Source organism: Bubalus kerabau, chromosome 3 (genome assembly GCF_029407905.1).
Source record: "Bubalus kerabau isolate K-KA32 ecotype Philippines breed swamp buffalo chromosome 3, PCC_UOA_SB_1v2, whole genome shotgun sequence".
NCBI lineage: Eukaryota > Metazoa > Chordata > Mammalia > Artiodactyla > Bovidae > Bubalus > Bubalus kerabau.
Genome location: NC_073626.1, coordinates 109,934,799 through 109,959,304, shown reverse-complemented (window position 1 = coordinate 109,959,304; position 24,506 = coordinate 109,934,799). Strand labels below are relative to the sequence as shown.

Below are 24,506 nucleotides of genomic sequence, written 5' to 3'. Positions count from 1 at the left end.
AAGTTTTAGTGAAAGTTGGATGTCACTAAAATAAATCATTTTTAAAGGAAATTGTAAATAGAAATAAAAGGAATGAAGATAAAATATTGGATGTAATGCAATGATTAAAGTTAGAAACATGAAAATATATGTAAAAGATAAATATAGCAAGCGAGAAAATACCATACAAAGCTTTAAATGAGTGTGCTCAGAAAAGATACACAGTGCTCAAAAAAAAATCTATATATATATGGAAGGGATCAGAGAGAACAGTAAAACTCCAAGTTAAAGAAAGTAACAGAGCAAAACTCTTGAGTGGATAATCAATGGAAAAATGTTAAGAAGGCAAGCAGTATAAAACCTGAAAAAAAAATCTGGATTTGGCTATGGATAAATTTAGATATTCCTAGAAAGAACTAAAGCTGAAAACTCATTTCAGAAATTCAATGATGAAACATTTACTTTTAAGAACTAGAGAAGTAAACATGCAGAGAGAAATAGGGCAGCGTTTTTCTTTTCAAATAAGAGGGATCTGAGCCTAGTTGAAAGCAAAGGGAAAATCTTCATTGTAAGTTAAAGATGATAGAATGGAAGAGTAACTGCAATGAGATGCCCAAAGAAATGGATGCCATTGTGTCTAGAATAAAAGTGAAGTATATTTAAGTAAGGGGGGGGGGGACAACTTTCTCTGAGGTTATATACTCTATTTCAAAACATTCACATTATGAATTTGTATAGTTGCTCTAATACATTTAAATACCAAATCCATTTAATTGCTTTACTAATAGCTGACAATTTTGCCATCTTCTCCCTCCAAGATGACATAGAGACCTTATGACTCACGTTGTTGATCCTGTGAACATCCCAGCTCATGCTTCCTCATCTTTTCTGTTTCAGGGACTTACATCTATCTCTCTTTGCCTAACCTTAACATTACTCTAACTTCCTGTTCTTGGTTTCATTCCATTTCATCACTAATTTCTAGACCTCATCTCCTGATTAGCAACTCATGGTTACTCCCTTATAATTGCCAACTTTGATTATGTTATCACCTGCTCCCTTTTGGGGTTATTTTTCCCATAATTTTTCTACTGCTAAGTTGCCAAGCACTATTACTCAAGGTCATATAAATACCTCATTAGATTCTAGAAGTTCATTGCAGCTGGACACATGTTGCTTAATCCTTTTTATTCATATTCTATTTGCCACAATAATTTCAGCAAATCTACCTATTCACTTATAGCCACTAATTCTATGCATATCATCTATGACTTTCTTCAATTTCACTAATTTTAACCTCTAAAATAGATTTTACTGGCATATTCTTACTGCTGAAGCTCCAATACTTTGGCCACCTGATATGAAGAGTCAACTCATTGGAAAAGACCCTGATGCTGGGAAAGATTGAAGGCAGGAAGAGAAGGGGATGACAGAGGATGAGATGGTTGGGTGGAATCACCAACTCAATGACATGAGTTTGAGCAAACTCTGGGAGATGGTGAAGGACAGGGAAGCCTGGCATGCTGCAGTCCATGAGGTCACAAAGAGTCAGACACAACTGAGTGACTGAACAACAACTGGTGTACTCTGTCCCCTTCATTCATTCCATCACCAAAAATAGAAGAGAACTTTCCCTAATATAATCCTCCTATTTAAATTTACCTCATTTAATCTTCCCAATAACCACAAATGATATAGCATTTGAGATCAAGATACTTCAAAAGATATCAAAGGTAGGAAATGTCCACACTGACCTTCCAAACTGTAGTGGACACCGTTGGTGCTGCATTTATACACCCTCTGATCCTGTTTGTGATTTCTGTGCACTCCAGTACCCAGCTACTGTGTCCTTTTCTTTTTAGTAACTCATATAGGCAACATTTTTCAGAGGACAGCTACTAGAATCTTCTTTTGTGAGTGGTGCTGAGAGCAAGAAATCTTGGGAATATATCTCTCTCCAGGGTTGCCCTATCCAGTGAATAACTGGCTAGGAGTTTGAAGTCAAGCTCCCTTGTTAACTGAGGTTTACCCTCCAAAACTTTCCAAGGTTCACAGTTGAACCTTTGTTTGGCCCCTTTCTTATCTGACTTCTACCTGACTTGAATTTTCATTCCAGGATCTGTTTTCAGAGATACCTGATTTAAGATTCAAATCTTGTCCACCTGCTATCCTCCATTCTTCCTATTCCACCCTATTGCTTCTTCCTTGCCAAGGTTACTGCTAAACTCCTTGGAATCTGTCTCCTCTTTACACACATTTTTCTTCCACCCCCTCAGCTTAGGAATATGTGCAATACCTCCCTGGTCCCATACTAAGAAAAACCTTTCTTTATACCCTACTATCTTCTCAACAAACTTTCTGTTTTTTATTCTTTTTCTTCATTGTCCAAGTTTCTGTCACTGTAGTCTAAATATTCTGGCTCTATTTTCTAATTATCTTTTACTTATTAATTCTTTATATTTGGCTTCTGCTCTTATCAATTTCCTGAAATTCATAACAATTAAAAATGTCATCCCTCTCACCAATTACATGTCCTGTTTTCTGCTTTTATGTCTCTCAATCTCCTTCTTGCAGATACATTTGAAGTTTTACCTAAAACTCTCTTCTCTTGATTTCTATGACAGTGATTTTTCTGAGTACTTGAAATGGCTTCTTTCTCTGCATTTCTTTTGCCTTATTGCTAATTTTGTTTTTGCTCCTCATAATCATTTTATCCCCTATTTGTAAACATTCTTCATTCATGTCATTAGACTTTTTTTCCTATAGTCTTCCTTGGATAATTTCATCCACTACCATTTTTTATTGCAGAACCTGAACTCTGTTGGAATAAGTAGGAATGACTCTATATTTATCCAACTCTTGCTTCTATTTATGCTGTACTATCTCTTCTCCAGAATTTGCTATCTCAGGAATAATCCAAGATTTCCAAGACAATTCTAGTTAAAAAAACACAATGATGTTTTTAAGATTAATTCTCATGCATAAAAGACCAGATCTTTCTAAGTCCAAACTTATATCTCATATCTATTTTAAAATCTTATCCCCTTTCCAGCTTTGATCTGCCTCCTCCTGGCTTACGAACTTGCAGTAAAAAAGTCACATAACTTTTCCATTTACAACTCTTATATTTATTTTAGTTTCACACTTATATATTGGTCTCTGGTTGTCTCTCTTTCTTGATCTGAGGGCAGAGAAAGAATCCTTCCTCTTCCTCCATAACATCCTTCCTAGAAGGATAAAGAACCATTCCAAAGAATTTCTTAAAGAATGCAACAACTTCAATGTACTTCTGATCTCTGCTTATGTGGATTCTCTGTGGTCATGGGGAAGGCTTAGGAGAGAGGATCCAGCACCAGTTTGTGTTTCACTTGGTAAACTGGGGATGAAGTCATCATAAGATTTTTAAAATGTGGGGACACCAATTGCCAATTTTATGGCCCCAACTTACCTTCCACCTACATTAACTACTTTTCCCTACATGTCCTTTATATACTTTTGCTCTCGGCAATGTCCTTTGCTTGGCACTACCAATTTTTTATTTATTTTATTTCTTATTCATATAATATATTTCACTACATCTCAAAAACATTCTTTCTTCATGTCTCCTCAATAAAGTGTCTACTAATCATCACCACAGCTGCTACTACCCTCCCTTTTACTACCTACACCAGTCATAAGCTGTTTTCTGAAAATTTAATGTAGTTTTATAATAGTCATATAAAAATTTCACTTTAACATGAAATTTAGGTATCAGATTTAAGCCTGAGTTATATCAATATAGTCTTTTGGTGCTTCCGTATTAGTTCTACTTTACATTATGTTACTTAATTTTCTAACACAATTTTGTACTTGTTTAAAAGTTTAAACAGAAAACTCATTGTGAACAAAAGCTACACCTTATTTATATCATCATACTTTACAGTATCTCCTGGTATCTCTCACATCATCTATCGTCCTGTTTTGTCAACATGTACCGAATTAAAGGCTGAGGAGGAGATGGAGACATCCTGACATGACCTTGTTGGCTGGGCGTAGCACTTAAACTGACAAAATAGTGAAGTACATGCAGAGTTTTTGCCTGATGTCTTCAATCATTCTAAAGAGAAATAGATACAGTTATATGCTAAGATGACTGTACAAAACATACTTAACAAAAGAAGGTCTGGAATAACAACTTGAGGGCAAAACTCGGCTTCAAAAGAAATGCAAGAGAAAACTAAAGATTGATAAGTTAGCAGCAAGAGGCCTGTTAAATTGAACTGCATAAATCAGTAATAGACCAGGCACAAGAAGTTCTCTAGAATAAAGTGAAGCACTGGACTTATAAATATGATGGGAAGAAATCATATTATTCAAACAAACCCATTTCCTGGGTATCTATAATATTTTATAACATTCAAATTATATTTGTTCCTACCTTCAAAATAATTACATATAGTCCAACAATGGATCAGGTTTATTTTTTCCATTGAGGGTATACTGATTCATTGCTTTATTATAAAGTATAAATGAAAAAGATATTTTAAAAATGTAATTGCATTAGTCAGTGTTAGTCATTCAGTCATGTCTGATTCTTTGTGACCCTATGGACTGTAGCTCACCAGGATCCTCTGTCCAAGGAATTCTCCAGGTAAGAATACTGGAGTGGGTTGCCATTCCCTTCTCCAGGGGGCCTTCCTGACCTAGGGATTGAACCAGAGTCTCCTAAATTGCAGGCAGATTCTTTATCATCTGAGCCACCATCACACTGGAAGAGGAAATTTTATATTCAAGTTTACAGGTACGATGTGGACACACTAAATTGACACATGTGTTTTATGCTTGGAACTAAACAAAATCATACCTTCCCTCAACATTCTTAATGTGTACTGGCAAGTGTCCATGCACGTGCAGTTGTAGGCAAGAGAACGTACAGGGCAAGTCAGACCCAACTCCAATATTTTCTATAACATCTAGCTTTTCCAACATTTTGTCATTATTGTTTATTCTCTTTCACTTGTAGTTCTAGTCTTTAAATTTTTATTATAACTTTTTATAAAATCTGTTAAGCCTATTTTTTTATATGCTTGATATTTTTGGTTATTAGTTTCTGTAATACTTATATGTATATATGTAACAGGTAGCACACATACATACATATATAATGCAGCATAATCTTTGAAATTTAGAAAATATAACTCTCCCATACATAATGTTAATGACAGAGTAATATATTTTAATTGTGGTATCAGTTTCCTTATCTGTAAAATGGAGGAAGTAATGTCACTCTGGGCTTCCCTGTTGACTCAGTGGTAAAGAATCTGCCTGCCAATGCAGGAGACTTGGGTTCAATTCCTGAGTCAAGAAGAATCTCTGGAGAAGAAAATGTGTGCATGCGTGTGTGCAGTTGCTTCAGTCGTGTCCTACTCTTTGCAACCCTATGGTCTGTAGTTAACCAGGCTCCTCTGTCCATGGGATTCTCTAGGTAAGAATGCTGGAGTGGGTTGCCATGCCCTCCTCGAGGGGATCCTCCCGACCCAGGGATCAAACCCGCATCTCCTGCACTGTAGGTGGAGTCTTTACCCCTGAGCCAACTGAGTAGCCCAGGAAATGGCAAACATTTCCATACTCTTGCCTGGGAAATCCTATGGTCAGAAGAGCCTGGTAGGCTACAGTCCATTGGTATAAGAGAGTCAGACATAATTTAGTCATTAAAAGGCAACAAAAACACTCTAATAAGTTTGTTATAAACTTTTAAACAGAGGGAAAGAGTACTCACTGGTGAATTCTGAGCAAAGAAGTTACTGCCACTTACATTTGAGAAGGATCATTAGGCTGTGACATAAAGAATAGACTATAGGAATACAAGGATAGAAGATGGTAATCCACGATCCTGAAATGTTGGCAAGAGTGATTAAACTCAGACTAGGGTGAAAACAATGAAAACTGGGAGAAGTAGGTAAAGCATAAATGTATTTTGAAGCCAAAGGTAACAGGATTTCTGGTATACTGAACATAGGGTATGTGAGAAAGATACCAAAAATGTCATATTGTATCTTTGAAATTCATCTCAAGATTTTCCTCTAGTAATAGAAACTCAGTTTATTTAATTGAAATTATTAATAGAAACTCAGATTGTAGAATTTTAATTAGACTATAGAGTTTGGTCGTCCAAATGGAAAAATGGGACTTTCAATAAGACGGTAGATATACTTATCTGTAACTTAAGAAGAAGAAGAAAAAAGTTTGGGATGAATATGTTGATATAACAATTATAAATGGAAACTGAAGCTTTAGAAATACTGAAGAACAAGGTTGGCTATCAGATGGTTACTTCATTCACCAAAAAAACCTGACTTCCAAACACATAAACAATTTTAGGGAAGAACTTTAAATAAATAATCTAGAAAAGCATTGCTGTACTCATTTGGATTTACACACACATTAAAGACTGCATAAGGACTTCCCTGGTGGCCCATTGGTTAAGAATCACCTTCCAATGCAGAGGACAAGTGTTGGACCCCTGATTCAGAAAGATTCCACATACCTTGGAGCAACTAAACCCATGAGCCATACCTACTGAAGCCCAGGCACCCTAGAGTCCCTGCAATTAGAAGCCCACCACACCGCAAGTAGAGAGTAGTCCCCACTTGCCTCAACTAAAGAAAGTCTGCAGGTAGCAATGAAGACTCAGTGCAGCCATAAATAAATAAATACACATAATAAATGTAAGCCCATCAAATATGTACTGAAATACACATGACAAAGTGAAAACAAACTTTTCCTTCCAGTTAGGTAAGATACTGAATTTGTTTCAAACATTATGATTAAAAATAAATATTAATATCAACATACAGATTTTTCTTTTAATGAAACTTTAGAAAAGTCACCTAAAATCCCCAAATATGTTAAACTTACCCTTTTTCTGGGTGCAAAGCTATAGATCTTGGTTGATCCAGGCCTTGGGAAATAATTACATAACGAAAAGAGCCATTGAGTCTTGCAACTTCAATTAAGTTGAAACCGTGATCTGTCCAATATATGTTACCTAGAAGAAATACAGAAATGTTTATAATATAATTGTGAGAAAAATTATTTATTACTTATAGCTAAAATTAACTTTCTGAACATTCACATAACCATAAAGAAATCATTTACCTCCTATATTCTTTTTTAATAGGTACATTAAGCAGAAAGCTATAAATAAACTCATATATAAATACTTCTTAATCTCACACATCTGTTGTTTAACCCATATAATGATACTTTTGTGTGTTAAAAATAAATGGAAACTTCTCTCACCTGAAAAAGAGCTCTATTTTCACCTTCTACTGACTTCAGGCAAAAGACAACTTCTAATACTTTTTTATCAGCCTCATGGGACTCAGGAGAGTTGAGCAAAGTTAATACTACATAATCTACTTCTACATAAAAACACGTATACAAAGGCTCAAAAGTATTAGAAAGAGTGAAAAAAAAAAGCAAACAAGACCATTTATCCCTGTGACTAGAAGTACAAACAAACAAACAAAAACCTGTGATGACTCAGAAACAGAATTTTTATGAAGCATATTGAACCCCTAACAATATAGGCTTAAAACAAAAACAGAAAGCCATGGATTTTACCAGCAATCCAGTCAATAGCTATTCCTTCCACTCTTCCCAAGCCATTAGTAATGATGTCTTCTTTCCAAGTTTGATCTCTTTTAGCTCGGCTAATTTTGTTGAAGCCCATGTCTGTCCAGTAGATGGTATCATTTTCTATTGATAAAACAAACAAACATACACTATAGAATGTATTGATATATGTATTTGTTGTTATTCAGTCACTAAGTTTTGTCCAACTCTTTGAACATGTACTGAAGCAAGCCAGACTTCCCTATCCTTCACTATCTCCCAGAGTTTGGTCAAATTCATGTCCACTGAGTTGGTGATGCCATCAAACCATTTAACCTTCTGTTGCCCCCTTCTCCTACTGCCCTCAATCTTTTCTAGCATCAGGGATATATGTATTAGGAGCACATTGCATCAGCATTTTGAGCGTTATCATCTTGGGTGTACCTGAGTATAAATGTTCTTCATTAAAATTTACTAATAAAAATGGTATGAAAGATATTAAAACCACATGAGAAAACCTAGTCAAATATGTTTTTAAAGCATTTTAAAAATATATGTGCAAATAGTCTATTACATTTTTTTTCATTTTTCTATTCATTTAAACTCATAAATACTTATCTCCTATGAATTTAAAATTTTGATATCATACCATATTATTTTGGACTACAGCATTTCTTGTCACATCTGTTCTAATGTCATATGATAAGAATACTATTGGAGATAATCAACAAAGTCTCAAAGTAAAGAGAGAATGGAAAGAAACAGGACATTTCAATTATGTCAAGGGTATTTTAAACATAAGGTCATTCAAAATGTATAAAGCTTTAAAAGTACCTTATCATCCAATTATTCCTTCTGAGGTACTAGTTTCCCAAATGTCAACTACAAAGCCTGTGCATTCTTTTTCAAACTCTCATTGTAAAAATGGGCTTAAGAACACTTGAAGAATGGCTCTGTGCTATCATAGAGTCTTTAAATAACAGTGCTTTTTGAATATTTGAATGAAAAATGTGTCTAAAGACTGTAAATGAAATATATGTGCATGCATATGCATAAAGGGTAGCAATTATAGATCAATGATGTTAAATACAGCCACCAGAAAGACACTGGGGACAAATCATTAAATAATAAATTTGCTACCAACTAAGTGAGTTTTTGTGTTGTGACCTACATGGCTAATGAAGAACAAATCCTTTAAGACCAATATAATTTCCATCTGGCATAGTGACAGGCTATGGAAATAAAGAAAAGGCAATTAGTATAAAAAAGCCATTTATCAGTAAGTTTGGGGGTTCTGCTTCAAATGAAATACAGTCTAAATTCTATTACCTATCTGGGGAAAAATTCCAAACAGCCCCTGTTTGCAACACTGGTTTAGTCAGATACATGCTTGAATCAGAGCAGAGATACCATTTTCATATACATATCTGGAAATTAAGGACTTGTTTCATCTTTCCCATTTTGTCAAAGTATCCGTTGATATGTTTTTATGATTGAAGAAATGAATTGATCAACAAAAATAAGCACTGCTGCTGCTGCTGCTGCTAAGTTGCTTCAGTCATGTCCGACTCTGTGCAGCCCCATAGACAGCAGTCCACCAGGCTCCACCATCCCTGGGATTCTCCAGGCAAGAACACTGGAGTGGGTTGCCATTTCCTTCTCCAAAAAATATGCAAAATAAGTCCTACTTTTGCATAAATACTTAAGTGCTATATGAAGAGCCCCACTCTCTTCTGCAAACATTAGACCCATATAGCCAGTTACTTATTTTGTATCTCCACTGGAATATAAGAAAAGGCAATCCTGGCTGTGAAAGACAAATTTTGGGTTTCTACCTGAAACATGCTTCTCTCACAGGCTTCCATGTGGCAGCTCCCCTTGCCATGGTAATATGATGAAGGGCACCTCCATCCTTTGTTTCTTGGGTTAAAAACCTTATGCTGTCCTTAATAATTTTTTCTCACACTTCACATCTAATTCATCACCAACTACTCTCATCTTCAATCTATTACCAAATATTTTAGCTCTTTTTAGTCTTTAAAATCATATCCCTCATCTCACCATTCTCACACTGTATAATTAGAATGTAATCCGAGTCATTATTACCTCCTACCTGAAGTACTGCAATAGACTCTAACTTAAGTCCAACGTCCACTTTGGCCTCAGGTCTCCCTTTCCTCATGAGCCTTTTCTCCGTTGAGGGTCCACTGTCACCCTATTCAAATTCAGTAAGATAATGTCTCTACTCTTCATTCAGTGTTCTAATCATTTTCCATCTCATTCAAGGTAAAAGTAAAGTTCCTTCCCAAGACCTTCCTTCATAATCCACCCACACCCTTCAACTCTCTGTCACCTATTATCCCTCCACTCTCCCTGCTTTAGTAACAAGAACTTCCTCTCCCTAAAACCAAATACTATTCAGTCTAAATTTCTTTCCATCACTTTTTCTTTTGCTTGGGATGTCCTTTCCCTAGCTACTTGCATGGTTCTGTCTTAGCTCAAATATTTCCCTTCTTACTCAAACTTGCCCTGACTACTCTATAGAAATTATTTCCTTGTCATGCTCCATTTCCCTTACAGACCTATTTTTCTCCACAGCATGTATTACTGTCAAGCACATTACATACTTACTGATTTGTTTGTTTAGCATCTGTCTTGTCTCACAGAAATATAATCCCTTTGAGGGCTGGGACTTAATTTTGTTCCCTGTCTTGTCCCTGGCACCTAGAAGAGTGCCTAGTACATACTAAGGTCAGGGTAAATATCTGATGAACAAATGAATTAATGTGATGTGTAATACAAAGACTGGTTGAAAGGAGACACAACTAAGGGAGACAAAGCTTGTACACGAGAAAATAAAGTAATTAAGGAACAGAAGGTATGCACATTGAAAAATTACTAACAGTTGATACTAGTATAGCTTGAACAGCATATTAGTAGTAAAAGATAAGAGGCTTTAAAAAAATTTTTTTTTGGTCACACCACATGTGGGATCTTAGTTCCCTCACCAGGGATCAAACCTATGCCCCATGCATTGGAACCACTGAGTCTTAACCACCAGACTGCCAGGGAAGTCCTAAGACAAGTGTTTTTATGAGTTCAGAGAAGACACTGACAACAATCTTCACAGGTATTAGAACAAAAAAGACACTAAATATGTAGTTGACCCTTACTTTTTCCTATTATTCTCTAATAGCTTTGCCAGCCCTGTAAAGTTTTATTCAGTATAACCACAAAGCATTCTTTCATACATATACAATATTATCTTGCACATACTTTATTATTATATTGACTTGAAAATGCATCTCTGCATAATTGTCTGAGATATGTGATAAGTAGGGACTGCAATTGACTCAGTGTTTACCAAAACAGTTACATGGGCAGTAGATACCTCATGAATATTCAATATATGAATAATAGATTAATTTGTAACATTGAGACCATCTCTAAATGGTCAAATCCACTGGATTAGAGCATTGAATAACTGAGATGTATTCTTATATTCTTTTATGCTGTATACTTGGGATATTAGTAAGCAAATCAATCATGTAGTGATGTATTAAGGAGGACCAAGAGGATAGAAGATTTAAATCACCATTCACATCCAATTGTCCTTTCCTTATATTAACATATATATTGTATCCCTCTATACCCTAAGTGGAATAATTTCACTAAGATATAAGAATATGTAGTCTAATACCCAGGAATATAACTAAATAAACATACACTACATCAAGAATGTTTTAATTAGTAACAGAATCAGGCAGAAATATTATAAAATCTTATCACAAACTTGAAAGATATAAAGTGGAAATACATATAAAGATAGAAAAGGATGAAAGACTATCATAACTGCACTCCAATACTTATTCTAAAATATGATTTTTTAATTATGTTCATTCAACAAATACTTACATAATACTTAGCAAATGCTAAGCATCCATGTAGGCATAGAAGTACAATGGTGAACACATAGATTTTACTCCTGAAATCATAGATTTCATTTCTGGAGCTGACTTTAAAATTAACTATCCTATGACATATAACAATAAGTAAAGTATAATATAACTGTAAAACTGGAAAGTAAAATTTATAATTTAAGGTAATAACAATTATAGTTAGTGGTCTATTTTCTTATGACTCATTAATACTATTGGTCACCTGTCATGAACACACTGCTGCTGCTAAGTTGCTTCAGTCGTGTCCGACTCTGTGAGACCCCATAGACGGAAGCCCACCAGGCTTCCCCATCCCTGGGATTCTCTAGGAAAGAACACTGTAGTGGGCTGCCATTTCCTTCTCCAATGCGTGAAAGGGAAAAGTGAAAGTGAAGTCACTCAGTCGTGTCCGACTCTTAGCGACTCCATGGACTGCAGCCTACCAGGCTCCTCCGTCCATGGGATTTGCCAGGCAAGAGTACTGGAGTGGGGTGCCATTGCCTTCTCCAATGAACACACTAGATTTCATGTTATATTCTCATCCATGTCTTATAACAGACATACAGTGTCATTTCTGTCAGGTACATAAACAGAGGTAGAATTGCTGAGTCATAGGATGACTTTAGTAAGTAGGGATTACTTTAATATGCATTATCTGAAATAATTTTCCGCCAAATAAGAATCACTCTATAGACTTTCTATAACTATTGTTGAGCTCTACCACCCGCTCCATATATGGCTGACTCAACCATAAAGACCTCCTAGGATAGATGAACACACAAGAAATTCTAAAAATTCTCTGATTTCCAGAAACTAGCCACCAAGCTTATCTACCTTGTTTCATAGCATTTACCTTATTGAATAAAAGGCAAGTGACTAGAGTAGTATGTTTAGTTGAATAAGTCAGACATAGAAAAACAAATACTCAATGTTAAAATCACGGACACATGAAATCTAAAACAAACAAATGTATATAATAAAACAGAAACAGACTCACAGATATAGAAAACAAATTAGTGGTTACCAGCTGGGTAGAAGTTGGTGGGGAAGGGCAAGTAGGGGTTTGGGATTAAGAGAAACTACTATGTATAAAATACATTAAGTAACAAAGATATATTTACAGCGTAGGGAAATAAAGCCATTATTTTGTAATAACTTTAAATGGAGTATGATTTATGGAAAAATTGAATCACTATGCTATATGCTATCTATGCTATGCTAAATCACTTCAGTCGTGTCTGACTCTGTGCGACTCCAGAGACAGCAGCCCACCCATCCCTGTGATTCTCCAGGCAAGAACACTGGAGTGGGTTGCCATTTCCTTCTCCAATCATGAAAGTGAAAAGTGAAAGTGAAGTCGCTCAGTCGTGTCCGACTCTTAGCGACCTCATGGACTGCAGCCTACCAGGCTCCTCCATCCATGGGATTTTCCAAGCAAGAGTACTGGAGTGAGAAACTTGAAACTAATATAATATTGTAAAACAACTATATGTTGATAAAAATAAATAAAAATATGCAAATATATGGGCATGGCTATATTTCAATAAAATTTTATTTACAAAAAATTTACCTAAGGACATTAGATACTAAAATTTACAACTTTGATGAGCTCAGTTTACCTATCCAACTGTTTTTGTTTCCATTCTGTTGGACCCATTATACTCTATCCTATACATTGAGAGTAAGGACGATTGTGCTCAATCCCCAAAGTTAACTTATGGAAAATTCTATAAAATGTATATCCTGGGGCTGCCCTGGTAGCTCAGTGGTAAAGAATCTACCTGCCAACACAGGAGACACAGGTCTGAGAAGATACCACATGCTGCAGAGCAACTCAGCTTGTGGGCCACAACTTCTGAGTCTGTGCTCTAGAGCCTGGGAGCCACAACTACTGAGCCCATGTACTGCAACTACTGAAGCCCACATGCCCTAGAACCTCGTGTTCTGCAGTCAGAGGAGCCACCACCACCACCACGAGAAGCCCACACACCGCCACTAGAGAGTAGCCCCCGCTTACTGCAACTAGAGAAAAGTCCATGCAGCAACAAAGACCCAGCACAGCCAAAAAATAAACAAACAAACAATAATAACAACAACAACAAGAAAAAATGTGTTCTGGTTTCCTGATAAACTTCAGGCTTGGGTTCTAGAGAATTTTTCACCTGTGGCTATTCAACAATTTTCACCAGCTACACTCACTCTTTATTATCTTATAGAGAAAGCTGTCAGGACTTTGTTGTTACATTTTAGCTTTTGTTGTTATATACAAACAAGATTCAGCTATATGGAGCCAATACAATTCTTGGTATCAATGCTTATAGTGAACCTGCACTGTAACTGACTACTGGAATCAAAATGAACGATGTTCCTCGCTCCAAACACCAACGCTTGCTTGTCTTTATTTGCTATCACTTTCATATGAGCTGGTTGCAGACACATTTCTCATTTAAAAATCAAATATAAGCATTCTCCATGTGTTAGCTTTTAAATTAAAAACAATCTGTTTTTTTTTTTGTTGTTTTTTTTTTTTTGCTACTTATCAGCAGTGACCTTAACAGATACACCCAGAAACCAATTGTTTCTACATTTGCAAGGGCTGCTTTAAGGCTACACAATCCATTAATTCCTCTAGTTTAAGTAAAACAGTGGTCTCCAAACTGATTTTCATTCTAAAACTTTGACAGATATGGCAGTTCCCTCTAATTCAAACTCTGGTCTTTTACTCTTTCAATAACCACCTTCTCTTATTTTTGTAAGAAGAGCCTTTATGCTATTACTCCTGCATTTCCCAGTCATCATGTGTCTTAATGTAATATTTTGTTTCTTTTCTGTGTCATTTCAGTCCAGATTCAGGACTCAGTTTTTTCCCTTAATCCATGTCTTAGTGGTACAGATGGTAAAGAGTCTGTCTGGAATGCAGGAGACCTGGGTTCAATCCCTGGGTTGGGAAGATTCCCTGGAGAAGGCAATGGCACCCCACTATAGTACTCTTGCCTGGAAAATCCCATGGACAGAGGAGCCTGGTAGGCTACAGTCCATGGGGTCGCAAAGAGTTGGACACGACTGAGCAACTTCACTTTCATTTTCACTTTCATATCTTACTCTCTCACCTACATTTATACACAGAACTATATATACAAACTTGCAGTACAGACAGTTCAATAGAATTCACAGAAGCATGAGATACAAAAATGTATTATCACAACATAAAGACTTCAAGCTGAAAATTAAATGTCTTTTTCTAAAAGGTCTCCTAGCCACGCCCATCACAGGGTTTGTTTTCCCAGTGGCAGCTTCATATTCAGCCCCTGACATGTCTTATCCTCAGCTTCTTCTCTTGTCTCAATTTATCATTCCCTCCTCTTTCTGATTAGCCACTTTTCAGAAAGAAACTATCTCTAATCACTGCCCCCTTTCTCAGCAATAGGTCTGCCTTTAAATAATCTATTTTTTTGGTTTTTAAATGGGTACCCATTAGAATTGCCTGGGGAAATTTTCAAAGAATACTAAAGATGGAACCACAACTCAGAGATTTTTAAATTGCTTAGTCTAGGGTAGTGTGCAGGTTGAGAATTATTAGTTAACCTATAAAAGGCACAGATAAGAAGAAAAACAGTTATTTAACAGGGTATAATATCTTGAGCAGAGAAGGCAATGGTACCCCACTCCAGTACTCTTGCCTGGAAACTCCCATGGACGGAGGAGCCTGGTAGGCTGCAGTCCATGGGGTCGCGAAGAGTCAGACATGACTGAACAACTTCACTTTCACTTTTCACTTTCATGCATTGGAGAAGGAAATAGCAACCCACTCCAGTGTTCTTGCCTGGAGAATCCCAGGGACGGCGGAGCCTGGTGGGCTGCTGTCTACAGGGTCGCACAGAGTCGGACACGACTGAAGCGACTTAGCCACAGCAGTAGCAGCAATATCTTGAGAAAGAGATTTCTATTATAAAATGTTACTCCCACCCCACCACATCCCACCCTAACCTCCATTACAATCTTGTTATTAGAGTCATTGCCAAAGGGATTTTCAAGAAGAGAAGGGGGAGACAAGAACTTGATATAGCCTCCAGAACATTATATTATAGCTTTGGGGGTGACATTTTTCCCTCCAGTTTAGGGAGGACTTTAACTTGAAAAAATAATTAAAAAAAAATTTGTTCGGTTGATTGTGATTGGCCACTGGCCCCAGATATGTTAGAAATTACTGTTCTTCACTCTCTGCCTGATTCAAGTCAAATTATAAGTCAGTTCATAGGAAGATTACTTTGTTTGATCTTTCTCCATTCCCAATAAGTTGTTTTTATTGAGCTGTTTATGTTCTATACCAGAAGTATGTATTTTTGCTTGAATTTTTACAAATTATATGGACATTGTGAAACCTGAAATTGTTTCTCTTCCTGCACAAGTTATTAGAAATATAAAAGTTAAATTTGCTGCCCACTTCTACCAAAATTCTATAGAATTTTACAACATGATTTTATCTCTCATTTCATGTTATTTTTTTTCCTTGATTTTTCTCTTAGCACTCATTTTTTTCTGTCTTAATTGTTCATCTTATTTCAGTTTCTACATTTTTAGGAATCTCCATAAAATAATTTTTAGAATCAGATGTTATATACAATATATATTATATATAACACATTTTAACACATCAAATTATAATGTTACAGACAAGTCACATCAGAGTTAAGTATACACACTGTAGGGAATGACTAAGAAAATCCAAAGCAGTGCACGGAAACATTTACATTGTGGTTTTTTACTTTTTTGGTCTGACTGCAGCCATGAAATTAAAAGACACTTACTCCTTGGAAGGAAAGTTATGACCAACCTAGATAGCATATTCAAAAGCAGAGACATTACTTTGCCAACAAAGGTCCGTCTAGTCAAGGCTATGGTTTTTCCTGTGGTCATGTATGGATGTGAGAGTTGGACTGTGAAGAAGGCTGAGCACCGAAGAATTGATGCTTTTGAACTGTGGTGTTGGAGAAGACTCTTGAGAGTTCCTTAGACTGCAAGGAGATCCAACCAGTCCATTCTGAAGATCAGCCCTGGGATTTCTTTGGAAGGAATGATGCTAAAGCTGAAACTCCAGTACTTTGGCCACCTCATGCGAAGAGTTGACTCATTGGAAAAGACTCTGATGCTGGGAGGGATTGCGGGCAAGAGGAGAAGGGGACGGCAGAGGATGAGATGGCTGGATGGCATCACTGACTCGATGGACGTGAGTCTGAGTGAACTCCGGGAGCTGGTGATGGACAGGGAGGCCTGGTGTGCTGCGATTCATGGGATTGCACAGAGTCGGACATGAATGAGCGACTGATCTGATCTGATCTGATCCTTTTAAAATTTCTATTTGGGTATATATTTCATAGTGTATTCAATTGTAATATATAATTCAGTAATAATATATATTCTTTATAAGTAAATAATTTTTAATAAAATGACACATTTTAAGTGAAATATTTTTGGTTAACTAGTAAGTTGTCTGACAAAAATGGAAGGTTTAAATGGAAGGTTTAGTATTACCAAAGCAGGTGCTACTCTCCAGTCATGCCGTTTCTGGCACAGTCTGCGTCATGGTGCACCACATGAAACCTCTGGAGCAAACTATTATATTATAGAAAGTGGGAGGAAAGCAAGGTCAAAGTCAAGGTCATTAGGAAAGATTTCATGGAAAAAGTGTAGCTTTGACTAATCTTTGAAGAGCGGGTAGCATTTGGATAAGGAGAGATACATAATATACTTCCTAGAAAACTAGTTCAGAGAAAGAACCAATTTAATAAATCGGCTCATCTTTGTTAATAGGAGGGAGGGGCAAAAAAATTATTTCAGGAAGAATCATGAACCTAATTGATGATGACAGCCAGTTCTGATACCTGGGAACAGATAAAAATTAAGTTGTACTTTCTAGTCTTTTGTAACTTTGAATCATTTCTTCAGACATTTCACAGGTTAAAAGAGACCCAAGTTCTTGATATTCCATATTAAAAGGGATTCAACAGTAAAGTGCTAATGAATTACATTTGTTTCTTTTATTTTGAGAAAGGCAAATCGATACAAACCCTAATGGGCAATTTCCCTACAGCAACAAATCAGTAAGAACTTCATCTTGTGAGTAAATAAAATCTGCAAGACTTCAAAGTTTCTAGATAGTTTAATCCCCTTAAGGTACAATGTTATGAAACCTTTAGATAATGTACATTCTCTTTTAAATTACTCTTTTATCAAATAAGAAATATATGCCTGTTGAGCTTTTGTGTCCTGAATGAAATCTGCATTAAACATACTCATTATAAAAGCAATTCCATTTTCAGGTGTTGAACTGTTTCCTCTCAGGGTAACAAAAAAAAATCTTTCACATTTTCTTAAGCATTCACTGTTTTATCTCTTCAAAGCAATAGCCAATGTACTGTTTTTCATATGCATTAAGTTAGTTCTCACAGCCCTGTGTGCTTAATTTTGACTTTCAGGTAGCATACAAGAACTCAAATGTGCTGTCACACTCCCGTCTTCTTCAGATAAGAAGAGGACCGATTGTAGCTCCAAGGAGAAATGGTTTTAATTTATTCTGTTTTAGACATCCAAAACAGAACTGTAAAATTGAGACAGCATGTTGAGTAGATATATCTTCCCGGGACACCCACTCATTTTTTCAGGAAACCATCATCCTACTTCAGAAAACACTAACGTTCTGTATCACTTTTAATTTGGAATAGGGAAAAGGCAGAAATCTTGTTCTTCAAATGTTTGGTTTCTATATTCTACCTCAAATTGGTTAAGTCAGACAAAGATGGAGTATAAACCTTAAAAACAGAGGATTTCCCAGCAAATATGTCTGGAGGTTTTTTGTTTTTTTGTTTTCTTTGTTACTTCTGGTGAAAAAAAAAAAAATCCTTAAGAAGTTTACTAAAGAAAGCAATGTAGCATAATAATTAACAGCTTGCACAGTGTGGTTGGATTTCCTGAGTTATAGATCTCAGCTGTATTACTTAGAGGCATTTTAAAGTTCTTTAATCCTTCTGTTCAGTTTCCCAATATGTAAATTGGGACTAATAAAGTGGCTATGAGGATAAGTAAATAAATGCTTTGTTAAAGTATGTAATGCCTAGTACATAATATATATAATCAACTATTAAAAATACAGGCTGTATCATATAACAAAATGAAATGTATACTAACTAGTTGGGTCTTCCTTTGAAGTCTGGTGGGTTAAGATTCCGCACTTCTACTGTAGGAGGCATGGGTTAGATCCCTGGTCAGGGAACTAAGATCCCATATGCCAAATAAAAAGTATAATAATACATTTGACAATTGTGTATACTTTTGAAGTTTTAATGTGGTTTGAGTTTAATATACCATCATCTTTACAAATGTAAAATTACATAATATATGCTTATTCTCCTTTGAAAGTGAAAGTGAAGTCACTCAGTCATGTACAACTCTGCGACCCCATGGATTGTAGCCTACGAGGCTCCTCTATCCATGAAATTTTCCAGACAAGAATACTGGAGTGGGTTGCCATTTCCTTCTCCAGGAGATCTTCCTGACTCAGGGATTGAACCTGGGTCTCCCGCATTGTTGGCAGATGCTTTATAAAAGGACAAATATATAAATTACTATCATAAAATTAAAAAATCAAATAAAAAACAGTATAAAATTTCTTCAAAATAAACATTTGGCATTGCTATATATTTCCAAAGTCACTAGCAATTAATTATTTATAATAAAAATTAATGTTGACTTGGATGCATAGTGACCTTTTCAGAAGGCAAAGTTAAGTTTACTATTAAAAGTGATACAGAAAATTTGCTCTAAAGATTAGTTGAAGTTGTCAGTGTTTATTGTACTTAAAGGACAGGCAAAAAAAATTTTATTTTTTCAAATTTGGAAAGAGTTATTATTAACATTATTAAAGAATCAATAAAAGTTCTGTCCTCAATGGTTGTCTTAAATATCTATGCATACCATATAATTCAGAGGTGATGGATGAATAAGAATCTTAAGATATAATTATTCTCTCCGTTGACTTTACTGTTATTTAATCATAGCTAACATGATAAAACATAGTATATAAATGTGCTCTGAGGTTTCAGAAAAAATCACAGTGATTCTATTTTTGTAAACAAATTGCTGATAAACCTTTTTTAACTGTATATTGATGTTTTTATTCAAGGATAGTTGTACCATAAAGGGATGCCAAAATGACCAAGATTTCTTCAATCTTCCCAAAGAATCAATCACCCTCTTATAAGTACTCAGTAGCCACAAACATCACCTATCATTTTACAGTAAATCACAGTTGTCTCTCAACTTGTATGGAGAGTACATTGAAAGTAAGGTTCCATGTTATCTTTCTAGTTAGCTCCTCAGAATCCAGTACATTACTTTGGACTGCTGCTGCTGCTAAGTCACTTCAGTTGTGTCCGTGACCCCATAGACGGCAGCCCAACAGGCTCCACCTTGGGATTCTCCAGGCAAGAACACTGGAGTGGGTTGCCATTTCCTTCTCCAACGCATGAAAGTGAAAAGTGAAAGTGAAGTCACTCAGTCATGTCTGACTCTTGGCGACCCCATGGACTGCAGCCCACCAGGCTCCTCCATCCATGGGATTTTCCAGGCAAGAGTACTGGAGTGGGGTGCCATCGCCTTCTCTGACTTTGGACTCTACAGATACAAAAGCTCGATGAATGAATAACCTAGCATGAATTCATGCCATGAAACAGTTCAAATTCAACATGTCAGAACATAAACCAGAACTGGGCTTCCCTGTTCGCTCAGTGGTAAAGAATCCTCCTGCCAATGCAAGAGACATGGATTAGAGCCCTGATCTGGGAGAATCCCACATGCCAAAAGGCAGCGAAGCCTGTGTGCCACAACTATTGAGCCTGTACTCTAGAGCCTGGGCTACAACTACTGAGCCCACACATTCTAGAGCCTGTGCTTGCAACAAGAGAAGCCTCTGCAGTGAGAAGCCTATGTACTGCAACTGGAGAATGACCCGGGTTGCTGCAACTAGAGAAAAACCTGCACAGAAACAAAGACCCAGCACAGTAATAAATAAATAAATATTGTTATTAAAAACAAACAAACGTACAGAGCTGCCCTAAATCCACTCTTTGCTCTCTCTCTCTCAGTTGATGGAAAGAACATATTCCCCATCACCCAAAGACCTGAAAGTTGTCCTTGATTCCATCTGTATTTATTTATGTTACCATCACATCCAATCAATCACCAAGCCCTGCAGGTTTTGATTCCTATTTTGTTTTTCAGTCTGCATGTGCCAGTACAGTCTCATTCAGGTCTTTACTATCTCTCTTCTGAATGACTGCAACAGCCTCCTAAATGGTTTCCTTCCTACAGTTTTATCTTCCTCAAATCTGTTTTCACAAATATCTTAGCTAAAATGCAAATCAGGTCGTCTCATATACCATTGTTCATGTTCCTAGATTTCTCACAACTTAGGATGAAGTTCAGATTACTTAGTAAGTCATATGAGACCATCTGTGATCAAGAACAGTGGCCTAAAAACTTTTCTGATGAGTAAAAGAATTTGAGTATTCTCTCTTTCTCCCTCTTTCTATGTGTGTATATGTATATTTATATATTTTATATGTAAATATCATATATAAACCCATTATACATGTACACATATAGGAAACATGCATATAAATATAAATTTTTAAAGGTCAAGAAAAATTAAATACAAACACTTGTAATATGTTTTTACCCTATATTTGACTACACTATTAGTCACAGAGCATCCACCTTGCTCCCCTCTTGGAAAAGATTCAGCCATAGTACTGCTCTGGTTTTGTCTAGCGCACCTCCTGCCTCAGGTTGACCCTTGTGTTACCACCGTGTTTGTAGTTGCCCTTACTCCCTGTGCACACAGCCATCATATCACTTCTCTGTGCTTTTTCTCATGTCATTTCTTCTGTACCTCATGACCCAGAAAACTATTATTCAGATGTTAAGACCCATGCTTTCCTCCTCCAGGAAGACTTCTCAATTATCCTATTTTAAATCACCATCCTCCTTGTTGCTTACCTCCATAGCTGTGCTTAATTAATGCATAGCTTACTCATATGCATTTTCCTTTCCAGTAGATTGAAACTGGTTTTTGCTCATAGTGGATTCACAATGCCTATCTCTAGCTTTCCATAAATGGTAATTGAATACATTAAGTCTCCTAGATATGAACCTTCAAGTTATGAATTTTCAAAGGTGTGAACATGCCCAGCCATTGTACTGTACTATTGTACTTTTCAAGGTACTGTAAGATTAAAATTTTTTTCTTTATTTTTTGTATTTGTTTTTTGTTTTTAATGTATTATTTGTGTGGAAACTATTGCAAACCTATTACAGTACAGTACCAAATAGACAATTTTGTTAGCTGGTACCTAGCCTAACTTTGTTGGACTTACAAAGAAATTGGACTTATGAACATACTCTCAGAACTGACCTCATTTATGTGTAGGGGACTTACTGTACATGTTGTATTCAATAAACAACAATGCAAATAGAATAAAGTAAATGGTTTAAAAAGAAGTTAAAAGCAGAGAATCATCTAGAGTAAAGGAGGGTAAGAGAAGACATAATTTACTTAGATGATAATTTCCTGAGGTAGTAATATTTTAGCTGACTGTTGAATTCAGAAGATTTTATGATAATAAAATATATCACAAGGCTCTAATCTTTAACACAATTTAATTGGATGACACAATAGTCTACTCATTTAGGAAACTAAGAAGCTGCAGAAATTTCAGCAACATTTTACCAGAATTATTAAACATGAATTTTGCATTTTAGGAATAAAGAAATAGTTAAAAAAAAAAAAAACCTCGAAGCAAACAAAGTATTTATATGAACTAGGTTTTCAAGGGTGCATTTTAGAAATAGTCTTATTCTTGGTCTTAGCAGAATGAGGAACAAGTTTACTAAAAATAGTCTTGACGCAGCTTGGGCAAGGGAATGATTTTTCACCTCAATTAAACCAAGCTCATGCTGATGAGAGGTTAAAGATTATATTAGAAAACTATGATGAAACATAAAAACATTAAAAAGATCCCCATATCAGCTTGCATTACCAAGTAAATGAAGAAAGATGTGATTTAATAAGAAACAATAATAAGGTAGGCTCAGACATTCTAAAAAAATTAATATGTCCCAGGGAGATAAAGAAAACAAGACTCTTTAAGACATTTTGATTCAGTGAGAATACAAATGAAATAGTTTTAGAAAGTTAGTGACAGAACATCTTAAGAGGGTAGATCAAGGACAAAGACTTTTTCTGAAGTAGCAAATTTGAAATATTTCCCATTATGAAAGAAGAGATATAATAATTCTCTATATATGTATGTTACATGTGTGTGTGTGTGTATCCTTTCCTTCTGCTATACTACCTTGAGCTTAAGTCTTAGATCTTAAAAGAAAAACTGTGACAGACTAGTAGATAATTGGATAGGCGTCTACAAAAGGAAACTCTAGTGCTATTGCAGTAGTAGGAAAAAGTAATTAGACAAGGGACAGACTATTCACTTTCACTGAGAAAATTCTTGGAAGCCAACATGCATATGAAAATTTGTACCCCACATTTTACATTTATTTGATGGTATTCTTTTTAAAGCACCCTATAAAAAGATGACTCAAATGTAAAAGAAGAATATGTAAAACTACTTTAAGGAATTAAAGGTCAACCCCTTCAAAAGTGATCAACTCGACTGAATTTAAAGTCAACAAGCCAATGCCTAATTGGTCAATTTCTATTACTGAAATTCTTTTAAAAAACAACAACACATTTTTGTTTTTCTGTTGTATTTTACAATAGAGGAAGAATCTAATCTGATCCTGTAGTTTTTTAACTTTTAAAAAACTACTATAAAATTGCTCTCTACTTTCAAATTAATACTGAGCACTCATTCATTTTATTAAAATTACAACTATGCTGAAACAATTTACAAAATGGCTGAAAATTATTTTTTAATACTTTCCACTTTGAGAGTTCACTCTCCCTTTTCTTCCTCTCTCATTTGTGTCCTTCATCAGAATTGCTCCATTTAATAAAATACTTTCTTCCTGAACTCAGATACTCTACTGCCTGACCTTCCCCAACTTCCTTTCCAAGGCAAAAGCCATTTGGTTATCTTCGGTATGAAAAATCTGTCTGTGAAAAATCTTTTGCACAATGACTATATATTAGCTTATAGCTTGTCTCTTCAAACTCAAAGTATTAAGTAATCAAATAAACTATTTACTGTTTAGCAGAGGGAATATTGTAAGGTAGAAAGAAAACTGAGCTTCAGAGGCAATAGAGAACTGAATATTTGGGCACCATAGTGTATCAGATATGGGACTTTGAGCAAATTATTTAACCTTTCTGAAGTCTGAGTTACAAATCCTTAAAATGAGAATAAAGCCTATTACACAGGATTGTTCTGAGGTTTTATGATATCTATGGGAAGTTGTCCAGCCTTGGGTTAGTATATGATTCATGATACAGTTGATAAATAAACACTTGAAGAGCCCTTCTGGAGATACTGGTGCATTTCTGCTCTATCAATGAAAGAACTCTGTAGAAGATACTCTTCAATTCAAAGCACTTCTCCAATTCCCCTACATATAAACTCCCTTTTTTTTTTCTATTTATAGAGTTCACAAAAAGAGTAATAAATGAAGATGACCATCTTTCCTAAAAGTAGAAAAACTGAAACAAAAAAAATTAAATCTAAATAAAAATGTAGTAAAAATTATTAATAAATTATTTTACCTTATATTGAATCAAATTGTAGCTTTGCTAACCAGGTGAATATGTAGGCTTCTTACCTTATTCCTTTATTTTGCGAGTCACCTAGATTGTAATCATTAAAACCCATTTAACTTGAATCATAGTTGAAATATTCCAATGCTCAGAGCACGATAATAACCTGGAAATAATCAAGTTATGTTTCACAAGTTAACTTGTAATTAATTCTGTATTTTATTGTGATT

At 35.6% G+C, this 24,506-nt stretch overlaps 1 protein-coding gene across 1 annotated transcript in view; it reads right to left on the bottom strand.

The window, feature by feature from the left end:
• Positions 1-24,506, bottom strand: part of LRP1B (LDL receptor related protein 1B) — a 1,835,261-nt gene that overhangs the window by 590,908 nt on the left and 1,219,847 nt on the right. Inside the window, exons 36-37 of the mRNA XM_055574440.1 lie at positions 7,585-7,719; positions 6,877-7,006 (exon numbers count right to left, since the gene is read on the bottom strand). Coding sequence (XP_055430415.1) covers positions 6,877-7,006; positions 7,585-7,719 — 265 coding nt within the window. The remainder of the gene's footprint in view (positions 1-6,876; positions 7,007-7,584; positions 7,720-24,506) is intronic.